Raw genomic sequence first — 20,239 nt, forward strand, 5'->3', positions numbered from 1 at the left:
TTTGGCCTGTGTATGTGTTTGTTGTGGACAGAACCTCGGTCACTCTGAGCTGACTTCCAGCATTTCATGCGGCTCTTTAAATCATGTTTTGCTCTTGAAAGAATTCTGCAGCCAGACTTAAAGTGAAACAAAAGTATTCTAACATATCCCTGCAGCTCTTGCTGGTCTTATTGGCCTCTAGTCCAGCAGAGCACATCGATTTGAAAATTCTTTTAATGGTCTGTGTTCATTTCTAAATCATTAGCTTGTAAACTCCCAGGGTATAGGCTAGTGGATTGCTACTGTGGTGTCTTAAATGTTGTTTAAGCATCCCGGTCCCCCAGGACTTTAAGCATTTCGGCTTTCTGTTTGGTTTGATAGTGAAGGGGGACAACCTATGGTATAGTGGCTAGAAAGTGTTGAGTTTGGATTTATCAGGGAAGATTACTGATGTTGACGTGGTTTCTGTATACTGTGCAAGTATCCAGACTGTGCCAGATGCTTGATGTGGGAGGTTCTCATGTTTCATTATCATGACACCTAAAGAAAGAGGGAGGGAGTTATTACCCTTACTTAACAGATGAAGAGACCAAGCTCAAGTAATTTAAGTAAACTGCCTTCAAATCTACACAGCAAGTGTGTACGAGAGCCAGGATACGAACTCAAGTCTGTCTTTCCTCCAGAGCACACACTCTTTCCACTGACTGGGTGACCCCAGGCCCCAAACCCAGCCCCAGCGCACAGTGCTGGGGTGTTGTTATACCCTCGGTGGAGGAGGGGGTTTGCTTGGAGGCCTGGTTCTGAGTGACATGCTCAGTTTTTGCATCTGAGAAGTGCAGCTGGTAATGTGGCAGCTCTCTCACTGGTCACCAAGTGCCACCATGGCTTTGATCTTCACAGCAACCAAGATGTGTTTTCCCCACTTTGCAGATAAAGAACCTGAGGCACAGAGAGGTTAATTAAGGGGCTTAGGCAGTGTACCTATTTTAGTGTCAGAACTGGGAATCCAACCCTCAACAAGGTGTCCAGGCTCTTGGCCCCACACGGCGCTGCCTTGCCCAGATTGCACAGCAGGCGTGCGCCAGAGCCAGGATTCCAACCCAAGTCTTTTTTCCTTCACAGCACACACTCTTTCCACCAACCATGTGGCGACAGGTGGTGGCACCTGTATGTGGCAAGGCCCTGACCACCCCCTGGAAAGATGAGCCTTTTTCATTTCAAAATACACAGAACTTCTTAAGTATCAATCACCATCTCCACAGATTATTTGAAGGCCAGTGTCTCTCTGTTTCATATTGCTTGATGATCCCTGGGTCCTTGTGAAAGTTCACATTATTGTTTGTATCTGTGCCTCATAACTAATGTGCCAAGGCACCCTGCCATGTGGCACGTGGGGTGGGCCGGTCCCCTGGGGCCTGCAGCAGCACAGTGTGCGAGTGAGCACTACCCTTTCCTCCGTGAGCTGGGTGTGCAGTGGTTGTGGCACGGAGACCAGGCTCAGGTGAGGTTTTGGGGCACCCTTGGACAAACAGAGCATTCACTGCAGTGATAATAGCTACAGTGTGCTCTGCCTACCAAGTGTCAGGCCCGATTGTAGGAATTGTGCATATATTTCTTTTTAATACTTACAAAAAGCTCATGAAGAGGTTGTCTTTTTTCATTTTACAGATGATGTCACTTAGCTAGTCCATGTCTAAGCCCCTGCTTCTCTCTGTACTGCACTGACCACCTGCCTCACTGAGGTGTCCTGGTGCTGACGACGGCAGTTTGCTGTTCCTGGCGTCACTCTCTCATGACTTCCCATGTTTGGACTAGACTAAACTGGGGTGGATAGTAAAAACTTCCTTGAAACTTTTAGTTATAGGAAACAGCCTTCCCCACTCTGATCTTCCAAAGTAATCAATATTGCAAAATTCAAGGCTGTGTTTTAAGGAATCCCTTGGCCTGTGCAGCAGCTCCCCTGGCTCAGGACCCTTGCAAGGTGCTGGGCATAGAGAGGAAGGTGCCACTGCCCTGGTCTGCAACAGATCTCAGGGGGTGGCAGTGAGTCACTGTGGCACGGTGTGGAAAGTGGGTAGAGGGATTTACAAAGTGCTCAGGAGGCACAAGGGCCAAATCACCAGCTGTGCTGGGGAAGTCAGGAGGACACTACCAAGGAGGTACCACTCAGACCAGCTCACGAAGGGAGAAGAGTTCTCCTGTGGCCGGAGGCAAGGAGCATCTGTGGCAGAGGAGCTCGTATGTAAAGACCAGAGACATGATGCAGCATCGTGTGTTGAGGGGACTGAAGCTTGGTATGTAGAAGCATGCTCAGTGGTGGGATTTGGTGGCAGCAAAATTAGCAGGGTAAGCTAGGGCCATGCCATGAAGGGTTTTGGAACCGCAACCTAAGGACTGTGAGTTTTAGGCTGGGGGTGAGGAGAAGGCATGAAGGCAGGATGGCCACATAGTTCTTCCTGGGCTCTAGGACAGTGACCCAGGGCCATTGTGGAGGACACTTCATGCTCAGTGGCAAGGAGAGGCTAGTGAGGGCCATTCACTAGGTGATGGTCTGCCATGTCCATGCTGTGAAGGGCTTCAGTAAAGGCTGCAACATTAAAGGTAGAAATGAGATTACAATCCTGAAATCAATTTCTATTATAGACAGGTTAGGGATTTTCTGTCGGGAGTCATTTTAAGGCATAAGCAGACCCCTAAGGGGTTGCAGCATTGTATTGTAAATGCTGTTCAAGAGACAGTCTTAACAGGTGAAATCTTTTATAAGTAGCGATTTCTTTTGTACTAGTGCTCTGAGAAGTCTCCTCTCACTGACTCTAAGATTTGGACACAATTTAGATGATACACATGTGATAGTTCTCCTAAACACACGGTGGGTCCATGATGATCACCAGCTCTGAAAACCAGCTTGTGAATTGTTCTGTGCTGTTGTCACATTGGCCACCTCTTGCAGTCCTCCCAGGGTTCCTGCAAGGCAGGCATTCTCATCGTTCCTAGACATGGAAAATAAAGTTCAAAGAGGCAGAGACTCCACAGCTGGCTCATTATTCCAAAATGCATACTGGAGCCATGTCCTGACTCCAGTCTTCTGATCGCAAATCCAGTGCCTTTCTACTTTATCATACCATCTTCCCTCTTCCTTCTCCTGATGAAGGTAAACAATCCAGCTTCAAAACAAACAAAAATCCTTTGACTCTCAAAATATTGGTTGTTTAATCCTTATTTTTACTTTGTGCTGCCTTCTTAGAGATATGACCACTTGTTAAGACCTGTAATAGTCAGCTTTTCCTAGATTATGGTGTAGTAACAAACAACCCCAAATTTCAGTGGCTGTGGGAACAAAACATGTTGCATGTTGGCTGTGGGTTGATGGTGACTCTGCCCCAGCACCCTGTGTGGCCTTCATTCCAAGATCCCAAGGGGAGAAGCAGCTCCTGTCAGATCTTGCTGTTAGCACAGCAGAGGCAATGAACGTAACGACCAACCATGCAGCAGCTCTTACATCTTGCTCAGATGTGGCACACGGCACTATCACATGCCATTGGTCAGAGCAATTCACATGGCCATGCCTGACCTCAGCACCCACCTGGAAGGTGCTGTTACACCACAAATCACATGGCGTGGGTAGGGAGTGTGGATGGTGACTGGGAGCACTAAGACCACATACCATATGGCTCCCGCAGCATAGCTCTGCTGCCACCCAAACAGTTGGGCACCTTCTCACCCCCTTTGAATCTCAGGGGTCTCCCAGTAGATTTCTGTGGACTTGTTCTCCAAACCTGGACTCAAGAGTTTTTGTACTACAATAAGCCAATATTGGTTGTTTGAGATTTAAAATAAAATACCTTCACATAGACATTTGTTTTCTAATTTAATTCTTATTACATAAAAAACTGAACTCAACATTATAAAAGTGATATTGCTAAAAGGATAACCATTGAATCCAAGAAATGTACAGTGAAAGGCCCTGGGCATCTTGCTAGTGTGCAGACGTGCAGCTCACTGAGGGAAACGCCTCCAGAGAGCATGCTCGGGCGCATGCGGGAGGGAAATGATGCTTCCAGGGGCTGCCACCAGCCAAGTGGCTGTCATCAGATCCCAGCACACAAAACAGATGCTCGCTAAACAGAGGACTCTCTACATGTTCAGCATTTTCATAAAGATTTGAAACTGGATTCCTTAAGCATTTGCTCACTTCTGCATATAAAACATTTGGCCAATTCAAGTAGATTTTCATTCACACAATAAACATGCATTAAATACCTACTGTGTGCTACTCATTGGGAGGAAAGGCAGGTGAGACTACAAAATAGTTTGGGCTTTCCAGGAACTCTGGATCTCATGAGGAAGAGAGCCATATCTGTAGTCCTGGGACTCCAGGACAGTCCCATGTGGTGGTGGGAGTGGCCCGCGGTAGGGAGATGGGTCTGTACTGAGCCTCTAGGATCAGGGGAACATTCCAAGGAGGCGCCTTCCAGGCTGAGGGGAAATTGCTCATGTATTCAGGGAACAGGGAGGAACTGGGTGGGGCTGGAGTGTGAGGTTGTGGCAGGAGGTGAGCTTGATGTGTAGCCAGTGGTACCTCTGTCCTCGCCACTTCTCTCTCACGGTTTTGAGGGGTGAGCATGTTAGGTAGCCAGGATGTCTAACTTAGGGTTCTAACTTCAACAGTCCGTGCTTTAAGACCTTGCCCTAAACTTTTTCTCATTCATGAATCTCTTTCCCTATTGTAAGGAGCTGCCATGCCCAGCCATGGCCCACCACCTGCAAGGCCTGCAGCGCAGGGTGGGGCAGGTGGAGGACAGGGAGCTGAGTGTGCCTCTGCTGTCCTCCCTCCCTCCCAGAATGATCGGGAGGACAGGCAGGAGGGCCCCGCCTATTGAGCCATCTGCATGGACACCTGGAGGAGAGCTCTTATGCATGGCAAGGTCTCTGTTGTGTGGCACTTCCCTGTGCTAGTCACTGAGCGCCTTCTCCATGTTAGCTCCTTGGACCACCCAGCCTTAGGAGGTGGGTGCTGTCACCTCACTGTACAGATAAGGTGAAACTGGCCTTCAAAGCCAGCTAGGCTGGCTCCAGGGTCTAGGTTTACCTCCCTCCCTCCAGACTCAGAACACTGCTGGAGGGAACACAGCACAAGCATCTGCAGGAAGTGGAGCTTGCACTGCGTCTAAAGTGTTTTGGGCTTTAGTGGATGGAGATGCCAGCGAAGGGTATTCCAAGTCAGTGAAAGCTCAGAAACAGGAAGTCACAGGCTGTGGCAAGGAATTCCCGAGTATTACAGTGACGGGACAAGCCACCACGGGAAAGATGGGCTGGGAAAGGGAGAGGATAGACAAAACTCAAACTGCAGGGCCTATTCTTGGTCTAGGGCAATGGCCATGGGCAGGAGCCAAAAGAGTGAATGAGCATAGAGAGTATCAAAATTCCCAGAATCAACACATTCTTCCGGAGAGTTCTGATGATCTTATGAGGAGGTGGAGGGACTTCATCAAGTGGAAATTCAACCACACATGGAGTACTCACCATCTCTTTTAAGAAACCTGATAGTCCAATTGCTTCATGAAGTCAGTGAACTCATCGGCCTGGTCTTGTTCTCTGAGGACTGTGGTTGAATGTCCCACATTTGTGGAAGAAGGGAAAGGAGGAAGAATCAAAATCACTGTCCCTGTATAAATTTGCCAGGGCTGGCATAATGAGGGCCACACACTAAAGACTTCAACAACAGACGTTTATAGTCTCATGGGTCTGGAGGCTGGAAGGCCAAGATCGAAGAGTCAGCAGGGTCAGTCCCTTCCGAGGGCCGCGAGGGGGAATGTGTTCTGTGCCGCTGTCCCAGCTTCAGGTGGTTACTGGCTACCTGTGGCAATCCTCGGCTTGTAGCTGCGTCACCATGACCACAGCCTTCGTTCATCTTCACATGGCCCTCTCCCTGTGCGCATCTGTCTCTGTGTCCAAATTTCCCCTTTTTATAACGTCATGTTGGTTTAGGGCCCACACTAATGACCTCATCTTCACTTGATCACTTGCAAAGAGCCTATCTCTACATAAGCTCACATTCACAGGTACTGGGGTTAGGATTTCAACATCTTTTGAGAGGTACATTTCAACCCACACAGTCCCCAAGCACGCTGTGTAGATAACCAACCCTTACCCACATCCCCACAAACAATCCAGAAAGGAAAGAGGAGGCGAGTGTTCAGGATCCTTCCAAATCCCATCCTGTGCCTGCTGGAGAGGCAGCCACCCTTTACCCTCAGTCAGAATACCTGGCAAGTGAGGAGCCTTCCCTAGGCAGACCATGAGCCTGGTAGAGAAGCCTCGGTGTGGGTGGCAAGAGGTGCAGAGAGCAGCCAGGGCATCTGCCTGGCTTTTTGGACAGACTCTGCTCTCCGTGGCCATGTGGCTCTTAGGAGCAGAAAGGCCCAGAACACAGGGAATGTTCCAGACATCTGTAGGGACAACTCCAAATCCATTTTTACTTCAAACACCTATATGTGTGGTCGTTAGATACAGTGGAAATAGTGCTATTAATGCATTTCCCAGAATTTGCAACAGGTATTGGAAAAGATACATGATATGTTAGTGAAAGAAAGCACAGCACAAAATTTTATGTATGGTTTGATTTCAAGTACACACATTTTAAACAGCTTTATCATGAGATATAATTCACATACCATATAATGCACCCATTGAAAGTCTACCATCTGTTGACTTTAAGTGTATTCACAGAGTGTACAGCCGTCACCACAGACAATTGTGGAACATTTTCATCACCCGAAAAGAAACCCCACACCCCTTAGCCATCATCCTCCAAACTTTCTCCTTCCCACCCCCAGTCCTAAACATCCACTAATCTATGTTCTGTCTCTAGTTTGTCTATATGCCTACATTTCATTCCATTATGTATTTTTTAGTTAGGAAAAAAAAATGGAAGAGAGATAAACCCAGACAGTATGGCTTCTACCAGTGAATGGCAGAATTATGATTTTAATTTTTTTTGTATATTTTTTGTTATTTGTGTAATTATACAGTAAGCATGAATTGTTAATATTCGGGGGGGGTTATTTTTAAAAAAGACAGCTGCCTTGTATTAACAGTTCTTGTGGATTATTCTGAAACCCCCTTATTTTCTGGGGGAAGGAGGGTAGGTGTCCAAACAACTGACTTCAGATTGGAACTTTGGAGCACAGCTTGTTAGAAGCTGGAAATGCTTGCGCTGCACTTGTGTGCTCTGCGCTGGATTTTCTGAGGCGCCCTCCCGCTCGCCCTCCTACCCCTCAGCGTCTGACCATCCTCAATCAGGTGACCTCTCTCAGCCCTTCCCAAATTGTCAGTTGGCTCAGGTAAGAGGCCCTGTAATTAAACTGCCTCCTGTGCCTCTTTAATAACATTGGAGACAGCACAATTCTGTGAGGGGACAGAAGGAATATATAATTTAGTGTCCTTTTCCTGAGCCAGTAAGAACTCGCTGCATGTACAGTCTTGCATGCTTCAGGCGTAAGAAGTGATTTGTTGTCTCGGCCGTAGTTATGTGAGCTCAATACTGTGACATGTTGATCCAGCAACCAGAGGCTCTTTGGATGTGTGTCGGCATACTAGGAGTTTGCACCTAACCTTCCTTGGACAGACAGACATCCACACTGGGGGAAACTAGCTCAGCTGGGTCAGTTCCCAAGACAAAGCAGTCCTGAGCACTGTCGCAGACCCTTGCCAAGCAAGGCACTGTCCTCGACTCGCCTTGCTTTCTGGGCCTCATATCGGTCAGTGTGCTGCTGATCTCCGTGATCAGCCTCTCCTCCTCGATACCCACAGCCACTGCCCTACACATGACTCACCTGGACGAGGGCAACAGCCTCCAAGTGGTCTCTTTCCTGCCCCCTCCTGTGCTCATTCCATGCTGACCCATGCCCAGATGATGAAGGTCATTCTCCTTCATGGGCATTTACAGCTCCTCATGATCTGACCCCACTTTTCTGTCCAGTCTCATCACTGACAGCTCCTTTGTGTGTTTTTACCCCAGCAGACTTTTGCTGATCCCGCATATCCCGTGGTGTGTTACAGCTCCATTTGTGTGTTCTTAATCTGGATTCCATGGACGGAACACAGCAGGCATATGAATGGCCTAAAATACACCACGTGCGTGCATGCGTGTGTGTGTGCGTGCGTGCGTGTGTGTGTTCTAGGAGGGAGGTCCTTGGCTTTCATAATATTCTTGGAGAGTATCTATGAACCCCCAAATTTGAAAACTTTGCTCTGGGTATTTGGATGGTTTTTCTCCTTACCTGCAGTGTCTCAACTGTCCATGCTGGTAGCTGCTCTGAAAGACGCTGCTCACAGGTCACCAACTTTCCTGCTTAATGTCCCTTTCTCCATGTCCCCATGGCACTGCTCACCTAGCACTTTTCTGGCTGGGATTCAGTTATATACCTGCTTCCCTACTAGACCCCAAGCTCCTGGGGGTAGGAGCTGTCTCTTCCTGCGCCACCTCCAGCACACCGTCCGGCATATGGCCAGCTCTGAGTCAGTGCTTGCAGAAGAAAGAGATTGGGAAGGGCTTGCCAGACTGTTTTTTCCAGGGAAGCCCCCACGCAGTGTTCACCTCTCAGTGCCGTGAATGGCTTCATATGCTCAAAGCACTGCTCTGCCTCATTTGCCCCCGTGAACTGGGCCACATGGGCTGGCTCCCTCTTGTGTGTTTCCAGCATTTCCCTGCGAGGTTGAAGGCCCGGTTCTTAAACATCCATGTGGAGAAATCAGACTTCCATTTGCTATGGGAACTCTGGTGTATAATGATTTTTAACTTACCTCTTGACAAATTTTGAGCTCTTTGTTTCGCAGTGTTCACCTCTCAGTGCCGTGAATGGCTTCATATGCTCAAAGCACTGCTCTGCCTCGTTTGCCCCCGTGAACTGGGCCACATGGGCTGGCTCCCTCTTGTGTGTTTCCAGCATTTCCCTGTGAGGTTGAAGGCCCGGTTCTTAAGCATCCATGTGGAGAAATCAGACTTCCATTTGCTGTGGGAACTCTGGTGTATAATGATTTTTAACTTACCTCTTGACAAATTTTGAGCTCTTTGTTTTTCTTCCCTTTCTTTCATTTCCTCTCAGATTGATGCACTGAGTAAAAGAAGCAAAGAAGCCGAGGCAGCCTTCTTGAATGTCTACAAAAGATTGATTGATGTTCCAGGTAAGCCCGGGCACTGATAGCCACCAGCGGGCTTTGTTTCTGTAAGTCGGTGGGTTTCAGGCCTATTCTTCTCAGATTTCCTGAGAGAAATATACCATCAGCGGCAACACCCCCAGGAAACCAGGGAATTCTGAGAACATGAATTCTCTAAATTCAGACTTTGGGTAGGGAGGGAAAGTCAGTGCATTTGTTAAAAGTGATCACATAATCTCTAGGTGATGCCTTTGTAAATGCAGAGACCTAAATTTCTGGGGCTATGGTATAAAATGCTGCATGTATCATGGAGAAGATACTGAAGCCATGTGTGTGTGCTGTGCAGAAGTCTCCTGGGCTGCCCAGTGCCACCTTAGGGACTCCAGGAACACCCTCATAGGACACCTGGAATATTTCATTCCCCTCCCAGGCTGTCCAAGATTGGTGACCTCTGGACAAGTCTTTCACTTAAGGCTTGTAGCCAAAGGGTAACTGAGAGTCCCTTCAGCTACAACTAAGAATGTGGGTTATTTCTTCTAAAGGAACTAAAGAGTTAAAACATAAGTAATGCTTGTTATGCTTCATGAGAGATGATGGCTTCTGATTCCCTGATGTAGAAAAGTGAATTTAGCGCACCTTGAGACCACCAGTGCTATTTGTTGGTCCTCTGCTCCCAGCTGACTTAGAATCTGTGGGGGGCTGGGGGGTGGGGGGACATGATCACATGGGTCCCAGCTCAGTCCTGGAGAGACTCCTATGAGAAAATTAGGAAAGTCACTCAGATATCTTCCTCTGCTGAACAAGGAACCAAATTATCACCACCCTCCCTTCCCACCCATTGGAATTGCATGCCTGCCTTTATTAGCAATTCTCCAAACCTCACTGACATTGCTAGAGCTACTTTAGCAAAGCAAAGCAACAACAGGTCTCCTTTGTACCTGAACTTGTGTTCTAATTCAGGGCCACCATGGGTTTTGTCTTCCCCTCTTGGAGCTGGGGTTAGCAGAGGCTGCACCAAACAAGGGCAGCAGAAAGCAATTGGACAGGGGGTGCAGAGATCCAGATTCTCCTGCCACAGACTTGTTATGAGGTCTTGATCACGTTCCTTTTCTTCTGTGGACCTCAGTTTTCTCTTCTGTAAAATGGAACAGGGTAGGGGAATAGCCTAGTGGTGGGGAATGGTTTTCTTTGTTCTAAACTTTTTGCTGTGTTAGGAGTTTATCCAGCTCTTAGTTCCAAATTCTAGACTTTTTATTTTCTGCAACGGTTTGTATCTGACTAGGGGTTCTCTGAAGACTTTGACTGAGGTTTACGAGGAGGCTTCTTCACCGTACATGGACCATTCCGTGCCTGGGGTGCACTGTTCCTCCAGCATCAGCAGCTGGGTGGGCACCACTCGCACTTTCTTATCTGTAGGGTGGTGTCTGAGCATTTTCTCTCTGAACTATGTCATGTGCACACTGACTCAGGGATAAAGAATTTACAGAAAAAGTGCAACCTGGGCTTTGATTATGAATATAACTTTCTATTTCCAAAGTATATTCTTTTGGTTCCTCTTGCTCAGGAGGGATCTATTCTGTTGTGTTCCCAGCAGCTTCTGCCACCAGGGAGCGAGACCCCAGGAGTGAGTATGTTCCAGCCACAAATTCTGTCTGCTGTGCTGGCAACTTAGTTGAAAGACGACTGGCTTATTTTGCTTTGCCAAAGACCCTTTAGATGCTGTTTTCTAAACAGCTTATATTCTCTTTTAACAAGTTAAAATTGTACCTGTGTTTTCCGTGAGTGCAATTTCTCAGCTGGGCAGCCACTTTAACACGTTGTTAAGTTTCTTTTCCTGTGGTTATTTTCTGTCTTAATTTCCCACAGAAAAAGAAGAGATCATTTTTTCAACAACGTTCCTCTTCGCTTGACCATGTCTTACTCATGTACATATACAAATTTTATAGAATTTTGATCATAACATGGGTATATATTTATATTCTGCTGTTTTCACTTAATATTATGTCATAAGCATTTTTCCTATGTTGATGATATTCTTCATAATTATCATCTTTGGCTGGAAAATTAAAGTTCGCAGTTTAAATTTAAGACAGTGGGAGCAAATGTTTGATGTTTTCTATAATAATAAAAGTCAATCAGAATACCTCTGCATTCCACATAGATCACTTTTACCTGCTGCCTCCCAGGTATCGTTTACAAATATGCGATGGTCTGACAGATCTAACAAGTTGCTTGAAATGTAGGAATGGCACTCAGAGCATTCTACCTGTGTTTTGAAGTCTGATTATTGCTCAGATGAAGTAATCCTGTGGCTGAGATTTACGGGAAGGGCCTGGTCAATAGTGTTGCATTTACTGACAGTCACACAGTTGGGGGGGCCTGGGGGCCTTCATTGTGTGTGTGTGTGTGTTGGGCTACAATCCCGTGGAATACAGGAACATTGGTGGGGTACATTAAGTAGTTGCAAGAGACAGCAGCCTATATTGTGTCAGAAAAGTGGAGGAAGCTCCAGGGAATGGGGAGACAGGTATTCCAGCTATGCGCCATGTGGCCCAGCTTCAGGAGCCCAGAAACAGCTGACCAGCCACCCCAGGACTAGGTGGGAGCCAGGGTCTCACCCAGCCTGAGACTGAGAAACCTGCTACCCCTTCCTGAAATTTATTTGTGTATTTGTTTCTTATCTGTTGGTCCCCGTAGAATGGAAACTCCTTGAGGACAGGGCTTTGCCTTACTGCTATGTGCCCAGCACCTGGCACCCACAGGTGTGATATGGTGAATGAATGAACAAGTCAGCTGACCCCAAGTCCCCACCACCATGAGTCCTCAGCAGCAGAGTTCACAGAGTGTCACACTGGTGACTCCTAAAGCTTTATCTGTCATCTGATTCTCACTCCTGAGCGTCAACCTGCATATCCAGCTGCCACCTGGACTTTCTCACTGGGATAGCTGATGGGATAATGAAGGCAGAAGCTGTCTTCTCCCTGGGTTCCTTCTCTTAGCAAGCGGCACCACCACCCATCCAGCTGCTAACACCAAGGCACCTGGTCACCATGTCCTGGCCATCCACCTCCACAACATGTCTTGATTCCATCCGCTTCTCTCCATCCCAACTTCTGATCTCAATTTACTCCTCCAGATGGACTTGTTGAGATGCTGCTTCCCAAGAGACCTCCCAGGTCTGGCTTCAGTGTGCCCTTCTCACACTCATACCCATGCCCAGGACCCTGTGTTTGCCTCTGTTATAGCCACATGATCCCTCTGTAGTCTTTCTGGTTCTGCAGAGAGACTGGGGCAGTATGGTCTTGTCCTTAACTATTTCCCTAGTGCCTGACATGTAGCAGAAACTCCATAAATATTTATTGAGAGAAAAATTAATGATTCAGATTATTTCTTCAAAGTTCTCTCTGAGTTTTGTTTTTTGTGTGTGTCTCGGGCTTTAATTGTTCACATTAAACCATACTCCTGAGATTGACACTTTCCATTGAGGGCGTGCACTGCACAGCATTAGACAAGTCAATTGCAAGAGAACAGAATGTATCTTTCATTGAGCTGTAGCAGTTTAATAGCTCTCTGAACTCTCATTTTGCTTTGGTGTCACTCTGTAAAGATTTACATGCCTGCGTAGACATTTATGCGGCACTTAGCATTCAGGGGCCATCAAACCAGCACACATGCTTCTGAGGCTTTCAGTTTGTAGCCAGTACTTGACGTCCAGGATCTGAGTTTGGTTTAGCAGCTGTCCTGTGGGTGTGCTGAGCTTCAGCAGGGCCCTCCTTCCACCCCACCTTCTCCCCTCCCACCAGCTTTGCCTGCAGTGGTCTGACTCAGTGGTCTGACTTGGCTTTTCCAGGGAAAAGAAAGCCGAGTCATCCCTGGCTCCTCCTCTTCATCACCTTCCACATCCAGCATCCCAAGTAATGTCATTTCTCCCTCCAGAATCTCCTCCATGTTAAAGACACTGAGTAAACATTTAAATACATACAAGCATTGAACCGTCATGGTCCTGGTAAGTCCTCTGAACAGCTGAAATAGTTAAGAGCTCGTATTTCCATTCTTCATCTTTTGCCACCAGGTCACTCCTCACTCCTTACTTAATTTTGAGAGTATTTTCAGACACTTTTTATTGGAAATATCCTCCTTTAGCCAACCACACTCTTCTTGCAAACTGCTGTGACCTTTGTCTCCCTGTGTATTACTCAGTTGGCACCTGAGACCCCCCCTTGGTATGTGTCAAGAACCCAGCTGAGCCCTAGGGATGCAGCAGCCAGCAAGGTGCCTGGCCTTGTGGACCTTAACGTCTTGTGGGAACGTGGGCATTAAAAAGTTAAGGACACAAGTAAAGGCAGAGCTTTGGGTGTGGTAAGTGCCATGATGCACAGCCCCCTGGGCAAAGAGAGTATAGAATCAAGAGGATCGAGCAGGGCCAGAGGGAGCTGCCTTGGGGCGGGCACTGACTGTGGCCAGGAGAAGGCACAGGAGGCAGTTTTCAGACCAGAGAGTGGGGCTCATATGAGGAGCTGGGATAGGAGGCAGCCCATGTGCTGGGAGAACAGCAGGCCAGTGGTGCGTAGTGAGCGGGAAGAGAAGGGCTGGGAGTGGCCACGTGCTGCAGCATCCAGACCCAGGCATTGCAGTAGTCAGAGGGTGCTGAGTGAAGGGCAGCCAGGGCCGGAGGATTGCCCAGCTACAGAGGTAGGCAAGGGCCTGGTAGGGTATATGAAGGCTCCTGGACTTTCCCTAGCACAGACCCCATTAATGGGTTTTCAGCAGGGGAATGGCAGGATCAGATTAGTGTATTGAAAAGATCATCCTGGCTACAGTTTGGAGAGTAGATTGGAAAGCGGGAACCAGTGGGGAGGGAAAGGCAAGGTCACTTGGGTTGGGGTGGTGGGAGTGAATGAAGGTGGAGGGAAATGGACAGATAGGTATTTAGGAGATAGGATGGATTTACTCTGGTTGGATGAGGAGGTTGAAGAAGGCAAGTGGGACCCAGTTAGCATGGTATTATTACCTATACCTGGAAAACAATACTTGTTTACAGGGATCCATCTGGTTTACAAAATTAAAAGGAAGGCCAGCAGAGAATTTGGAGAATGAGTCTCCTGTTCTTAAAGCTATTACCATCTTTCATTTATTCTAGTCGAAAATGGCCTTCACCTTTATTGTCAGTGTCATAGTTATAGGAGAGTATTTTACACTTAGGTTCACCAGTAAGTTACAGTTTTACATCATTAATTTAGGTGGTTTCATCTGTAAATTTTATCATGGACAGATTTTATATCATAATGTGTATGATCAATGTATAGGGATTATCTCAAACTTGCAAATGCTCGAATTTTAATACACCTCTAATTTAGATTCATCTGCATGAATTTTCTAATAATTAGCCATGTGAGGAAAAGCATCATAACTGCCTGCCAACGTCATGACTTGATAAGGACACCTGATGAGGCTAGGCCCCCAGATGGCGAGTTCCTCTGCAGCAGGCTCCTTTTACATCGCAGTCTGTATCTGCTAGTGAGAGCAGAAATCAATGACATCTGTCAACAACAGTGACCCGGTGTTCAAGGAAGGGCTTAAGGTGTGCTGTTTCAGAAGTCACATTCATGCTTATATTCCACCTGCGCTTCCTGGCAGCTCAGGCCCTGGACCATGCACCTGAAAAGATACAAATGCAAATAAGACTTGGCTCAGGGTCCCCATCAGGTGGTGGGAGAGTTAACAGTACCTTTGAGAAAATATTCCATAATTTAATGGGTAAAGTAGGAGCTCTGTCCCTAACTGCAGTGAAACAAGAAGTAAATGTCTCTCCCCTTAAAGTCTGACCTTCTCATAGCTGGGAGTGTTCTGAAATGGCTCCTGGCAGCTCAGGCCCTGGACCATGCACCTGAAAAGATACAAATGCAAATAAGACTTGGCTCAGGGTCCCCATCAGGTAGGTGGTGGGAGAGTTAACAGTACCTTTGAGAAAATATTCCATAATTTAATGGGTAAAGTAGGAGCTCTGTCCCTAACTGCAGTGAAACGAGAAGTAAATGTCTCTCCCCTTAAAGTCTGACCTTCTCATAGCTGGGAGTGTTCTGAAATGGCCTCCTCTTAAAAGCACTTGCATAGCTGGAATTTTACTGCGTTCGGAGCAAAATTATGATGGTATGCATAAACTGCCAGTAATTAACCTTGTGTGGGTGACTTGCTCTTGCTACTTGATACTTTTCAGGTTTTTTTTTATAATGAGCATGTGTTTACTTCTGCAATTGGGGGAGAAAAGCATAAATCAGTAAAATAACTTGCAATCTTCATTTCTGAATAGCCCTTATTTTATGTTTTACAGATAAGAACTTAGTCAAGTATTTGTTGAATACTTATAAATGTGTATAAAACACAACCGACTTTTGTGTTCCAGAAACATCTCGGTATTGGTATATTTGAAAGTGTTCCCAGATAGGAGAAAAGACACAGAGTTGGTGGAGCTACTGTCTGTTCCTTGGTAGTGTAGGACTTCTCTACTTTAGTTGCAAAGTTCATTAGAATTGCAAGTTGTCCTTCCTCTTTGCCTCTATCTGTGGCCCCCTTGGAAGAATCATATTTTACTCCTTGCTAAGATGTGGTTTAGTTCCTACAGACATAAACCCTTCAAACACAAAGGCAGTGCCTGGAAGGGTTTATTTTAAGATTTGAGTCTTAGGAAGCACATTACCAGTGATATAAAATATTCATTGACTCATCAAACACTGAGTTCTAGTGCTGGAACTCAGTGTTAGAACTCAGTGTTTCATGACTGACTTTATTTCCATAGGATAACTGGCCTGTAATTCTGAAAAGCAGATGTTGTAGGTTTTCGGAAGTCCTAAAAGAGAACTGGCTGAAAAGAGTCCATTTGTAGGCAATTGCATTTTCAGAACTTGCTCCAAAATGCTCGTGCTCTAGGGTACTCCAGGGGAGGTTTCAATTTGGATTTAGGAAAACATTCTCTCCTGGTATCTCCATTGGCCTGGCATTTAGGATCCAGAAATAAAGTGGAATGTCATTATTTTTCAGAACTGCTTTTTTTTTTTTACTTTTTTGTCTTTTTTTTACTGACCGGCAACGGGATCGCAACCCTCGGTGTTGCGCCCGCTCCNTCCTTTTTTGTCTTTTTTTTACTGACCGGCAATGGGATCACAACCCTCGGTGTTGCGCCCGCTCCGCGCTCAGCCAGTGAGTGGGAACCGGTCTCCATCCAAGTGGCTTTTGCTCACATACCCCAAGAGTAAAATATTTTGAATTTGTACCCCCAATATATTCTTATTTATCTGTATGACACACGTGTATAATTATACTAGTGTATCAAATACATATGTGTCATGTACTAAAAACAAAATAAAAGGATGTTATGAAGAGTAAAAAAGACCTAAAATTTTTATTAGGCGTATAAAAAACTTTTTGCTCTCTCTAAAAATTACATCTTTAAGTCAACTTTATTGAGGTATAACTACATACAATAAAATGTCCCCATTTCAGTTCAGTTCAAACAAGATATAAAACATTTCTATCACCTCAGAAGTTTCCTTATGACCCCAAATCCCAGCCACTGATCTGCTTTCTGTCACTACATATTAGGTTTGTCATTTCTGGAGTTTCATATAAATGGACTTATTCCATATGTACTCTTACATATGGCTTTTTTCGCTCAGCATAGAGTTTTTGGGATTCATCCTTGTTTTTTTCTGGCATCAGACATTTGGATTGTTTCCAGTTTATGGCTATTACGAATAAACCTGCTATAAACATGTATGGACAGTTGTTATGTGGACATATGTTTTCATTTCTCTTAGGCAAATACCTAGGACTAGAATTGCTGGACCATAGGGTTGCTGCACATTTAACTTGATGAGAAATGCCAAGATGTTTTTCAAAGTAGTTGTATCATTTTATCCCCCAACCAGAAACAGAGGAGAGAGTTCCAGTGACTCTGGTGTCCTCTCTATCATTTGGTATTGTCTAATTTTAGATGTTCTAGTGAGTGTGTAACATATTTCATTGTGATTTTAATTTGCATTTCCTGATGGCTAATGATGCTGAATATTTTTTTGTGTGCTTTTTGGTCATTCATAGATGGACCTTCATTTTCAGTCTTTTGCCCATTTTTAGTGGGTTGTTTGTGTTATGGAGTTGTGAATTTTTTGCATATTCTACATACAGGTCTATTGTCAGATATATTCATTGCATATATTCTCTTCCAGTTTGTTGTCATTTGAAGAACAGTTTTTCATTTTAATAATGTCTGATTTTTTTCTTTCTTTTGGTTCTTGCTTTTTATGTCTTAAGAAATCATTGCCTACCCCAAGGTTGTAATTATTTTCTCCTGTGTTTTTTTAACGATGTTGTATAGTTCTTTTACCTTAAGGCCTCTGATGCATTTTGAGTTAATTTTTATGTGTGGTATGAGGTAAGGGTCCAGTTTTGTTGAAACTTAATGTATGGCATATGTGTGAGTCTTTCTCCGAACCCTCTGTTTTGTTTAATTAACCTGTATGTCTATCCCTGTGCAATTTCACACTATCTGTATTACTGTAGCTTTACAGTCAGTCTTGAAATCAGGTAATATAAGCACTTTATCTTTTGTCTCCTTTTTCACAATTGTTTTGGCTAGTTGAGTTTCTATATAAATTTTAGATTCAGCTTGTCAGTTTTTACAAATAAGCCTTCCATGATTCCACTATATCTGTAGATCAATTTGAGGAAAATTAACAATGCTATTGAGTCTTCCAATCCAAACTTGGTATATTTATTTAAGTCATCTTTAATTTTTCTTAGTAATGTTTTACAGTTTTAATGTATAAGCCTGGCAAATACTGTGTTCAGTTTATCCCTAAGTAGGTCATGTTTTTGAATGCTATAGTAAATGGTGTTTTCTTTGTAATTTTATTTTCCTATTGTTTGTTGCTTTTATGCAGTATGCGTGAGTCTTTCTCCGAACCCTCTATTTTGTTTAATTAACCTGTATGTCTATCCCTGTGCAATTTCACACTATCTGTATTACTGTAGCTTTACAGTCAGTCTTGAAATCAGGTAATATAAGTACTTTATCTTTTGTCTCCTTTTTCACAATTGTTTTGGCTAGTTGAGTTTCTATATAAATTTTAGATTCAGCTTGTCAGTTTTTACAAACAAGCCTTCCATGATTCCACTGTATCTGTAGATCAATTTGAGGAAAATTAACAATGCTATTGAGTCTTCCAATCCAAACTTGGTATATTTATTTAAGTCATCTTTAATTTTTCTTAGTAATGTTTTACAGTTTTAATGTATAAGCCTGGCAAATACTGTGTTCAGTTTATCCCTAAGTAGGTCATGTTTTTGAATGCTATAGTAAATGGTGTTTTCTTTGTAATTTTATTTTCCTATTGTTTGTTGCTTTTATGCAGAAATGTAATTAATTTTTATATGATATTTGTGACCTTATTATATTCACTTTTTAGTTCTACAAGTTTTTTTGCATTTTCCCTAGGATACTCTGAGTTTCACATGCCCTAGAAGAGAACGTGTATTTATAGTTGTTAGATAAAATGTTCTATAAATGTCAGTTAGGTCAAGTCAGTTGTTAGTATTGTTCAAGTTTACTGTATCCTATTGCTTTCCAATCTATAATGCTGTATGTTTTTTTTTTTTCTTGCTTTTTTTGCACTGGCTACCTGTAGTACAATGTTGAATAGAAGTGGAGATAGCAGGCGTCTTTGCATGGGTCCCAACAGTAGGGAAAAGCATTCAGTCTTTCACCATTAGGTATAATATAAGCTATGGATTTTTTTGTAGACACTCTTTATAAGGTTGAGGATATTTTCTTCTATTCCTAGTTTGCTGAGAGTTTTTGTTATGAATGGGTATTGAGTTTTGTTTGATTTTTTTTTCTGCATCTATTGAGATGATCATATGATTTTTCTCTTTTATTAACAAGGTGAAATCATTTGATCTTCAAATGTTAAACCAATCTTACATTGACGTGTTGTGCTATTCAATTTGCTAATACGGATTTTTGTCTTTAAATTCATGAGGAATAAAGAACTGTAGTTTGGGGGCCGGCCCGGTGGCGCACTCGGTGGAGTGTGGCGCTTGGGAGTGCTGCGGCGCTCCTGCCTAGGGTTCGGATCCCATATAGAGACCAGTCCGCTCACTGGTTGAGCGCGGTGCGGGTGCGACACCAAGGGTTGCGATCCTGTTGCCGGTCGCGGTGTGGGCGCGACACTGAGGGTTGCGATCCCGTTACCGGTCACGAAAAAAGACAAAAAGGGAAAAAAGAAAAAAAAAGAACTGTAGTTTGGGTTTTTTGGGGTTTTTTTGTTTGTTTGTTTGTCGTCCTCCCCCCCCCCCACGCCCTTTATTGGCTTTTAGTATAAAGGAAGTGCTGGTCTCATAAAATGAATTGGGAAGTGTTCCCCTTTCCTCTATTTGCCAAAGGAATCTGGATAAGATTGACATTATTTCTTCCTAAAACTTCTCAAGTTTCACCAGTGAAGCCATCTGGGCCTTGGATTTTCTTTGTTGCAAGGTTTTTAATTACAAATTTAACTTCTTTAATAGGCTGTGAGACTTTTTTTTTATTTCTTCTGATTCAGTTTTGGTAGTTTGGAAATTTTTCAAGGAATGGTCCATCTCATGTAAATTATCACAGTGTTTTTTATAATATTTTATTATCTTTAAAATATCTTTAAGATGTGTGGTGATGTCCCTTTTTTCATTTTCTGATTTTGGAATTTGCAAATTCTCTTTTTTTTTTATCAGTCTGGCTAGCAGCTTATTGATTTTAATGATATAGTTTTGAGAACGGGCTTTTGTTTGCTTTGATTTTTCTCATTTTTCCTAGTTTTCAATTTTAGTTTCTTGAAACTTGTTTTATGGCCTTGTGTGTGTTCTATATTGATAAATGTTTGTGTGCTCTTGAAGAGAATGCGTATTCTGTAGTTGTTGTATATTGACCCCATAAAAGTTGGCTCAGGTTGGTTAACAGTGTTCTTCAAGTCTTTTGTATACATAATGATTTTATATCTAATTGTACTATTAATTAATGTGAAAGGAGTTTTCAAATCTTTATTACTGTGGACTTTTTCTCCTTTCAGTTCTG

General features: G+C 44.2%; 1 protein-coding gene across 1 annotated transcript in view; it reads left to right on the plus strand.

Annotated features, from left to right (window-relative positions):
• Positions 1-20,239, plus strand: part of CUX1 (cut-like homeobox 1) — a 347,657-nt gene that overhangs the window by 198,081 nt on the left and 129,337 nt on the right. The window contains exon 4 of the mRNA XM_008594606.1: positions 9,087-9,165. Coding sequence (XP_008592828.1) covers positions 9,087-9,165 — 79 coding nt within the window. The remainder of the gene's footprint in view (positions 1-9,086; positions 9,166-20,239) is intronic.

The sequence above is a fragment of the Galeopterus variegatus genome, unplaced genomic scaffold, assembly GCF_000696425.1.
Source record: "Galeopterus variegatus unplaced genomic scaffold, G_variegatus-3.0.2 Scaffold164, whole genome shotgun sequence".
NCBI lineage: Eukaryota > Metazoa > Chordata > Mammalia > Dermoptera > Cynocephalidae > Galeopterus > Galeopterus variegatus.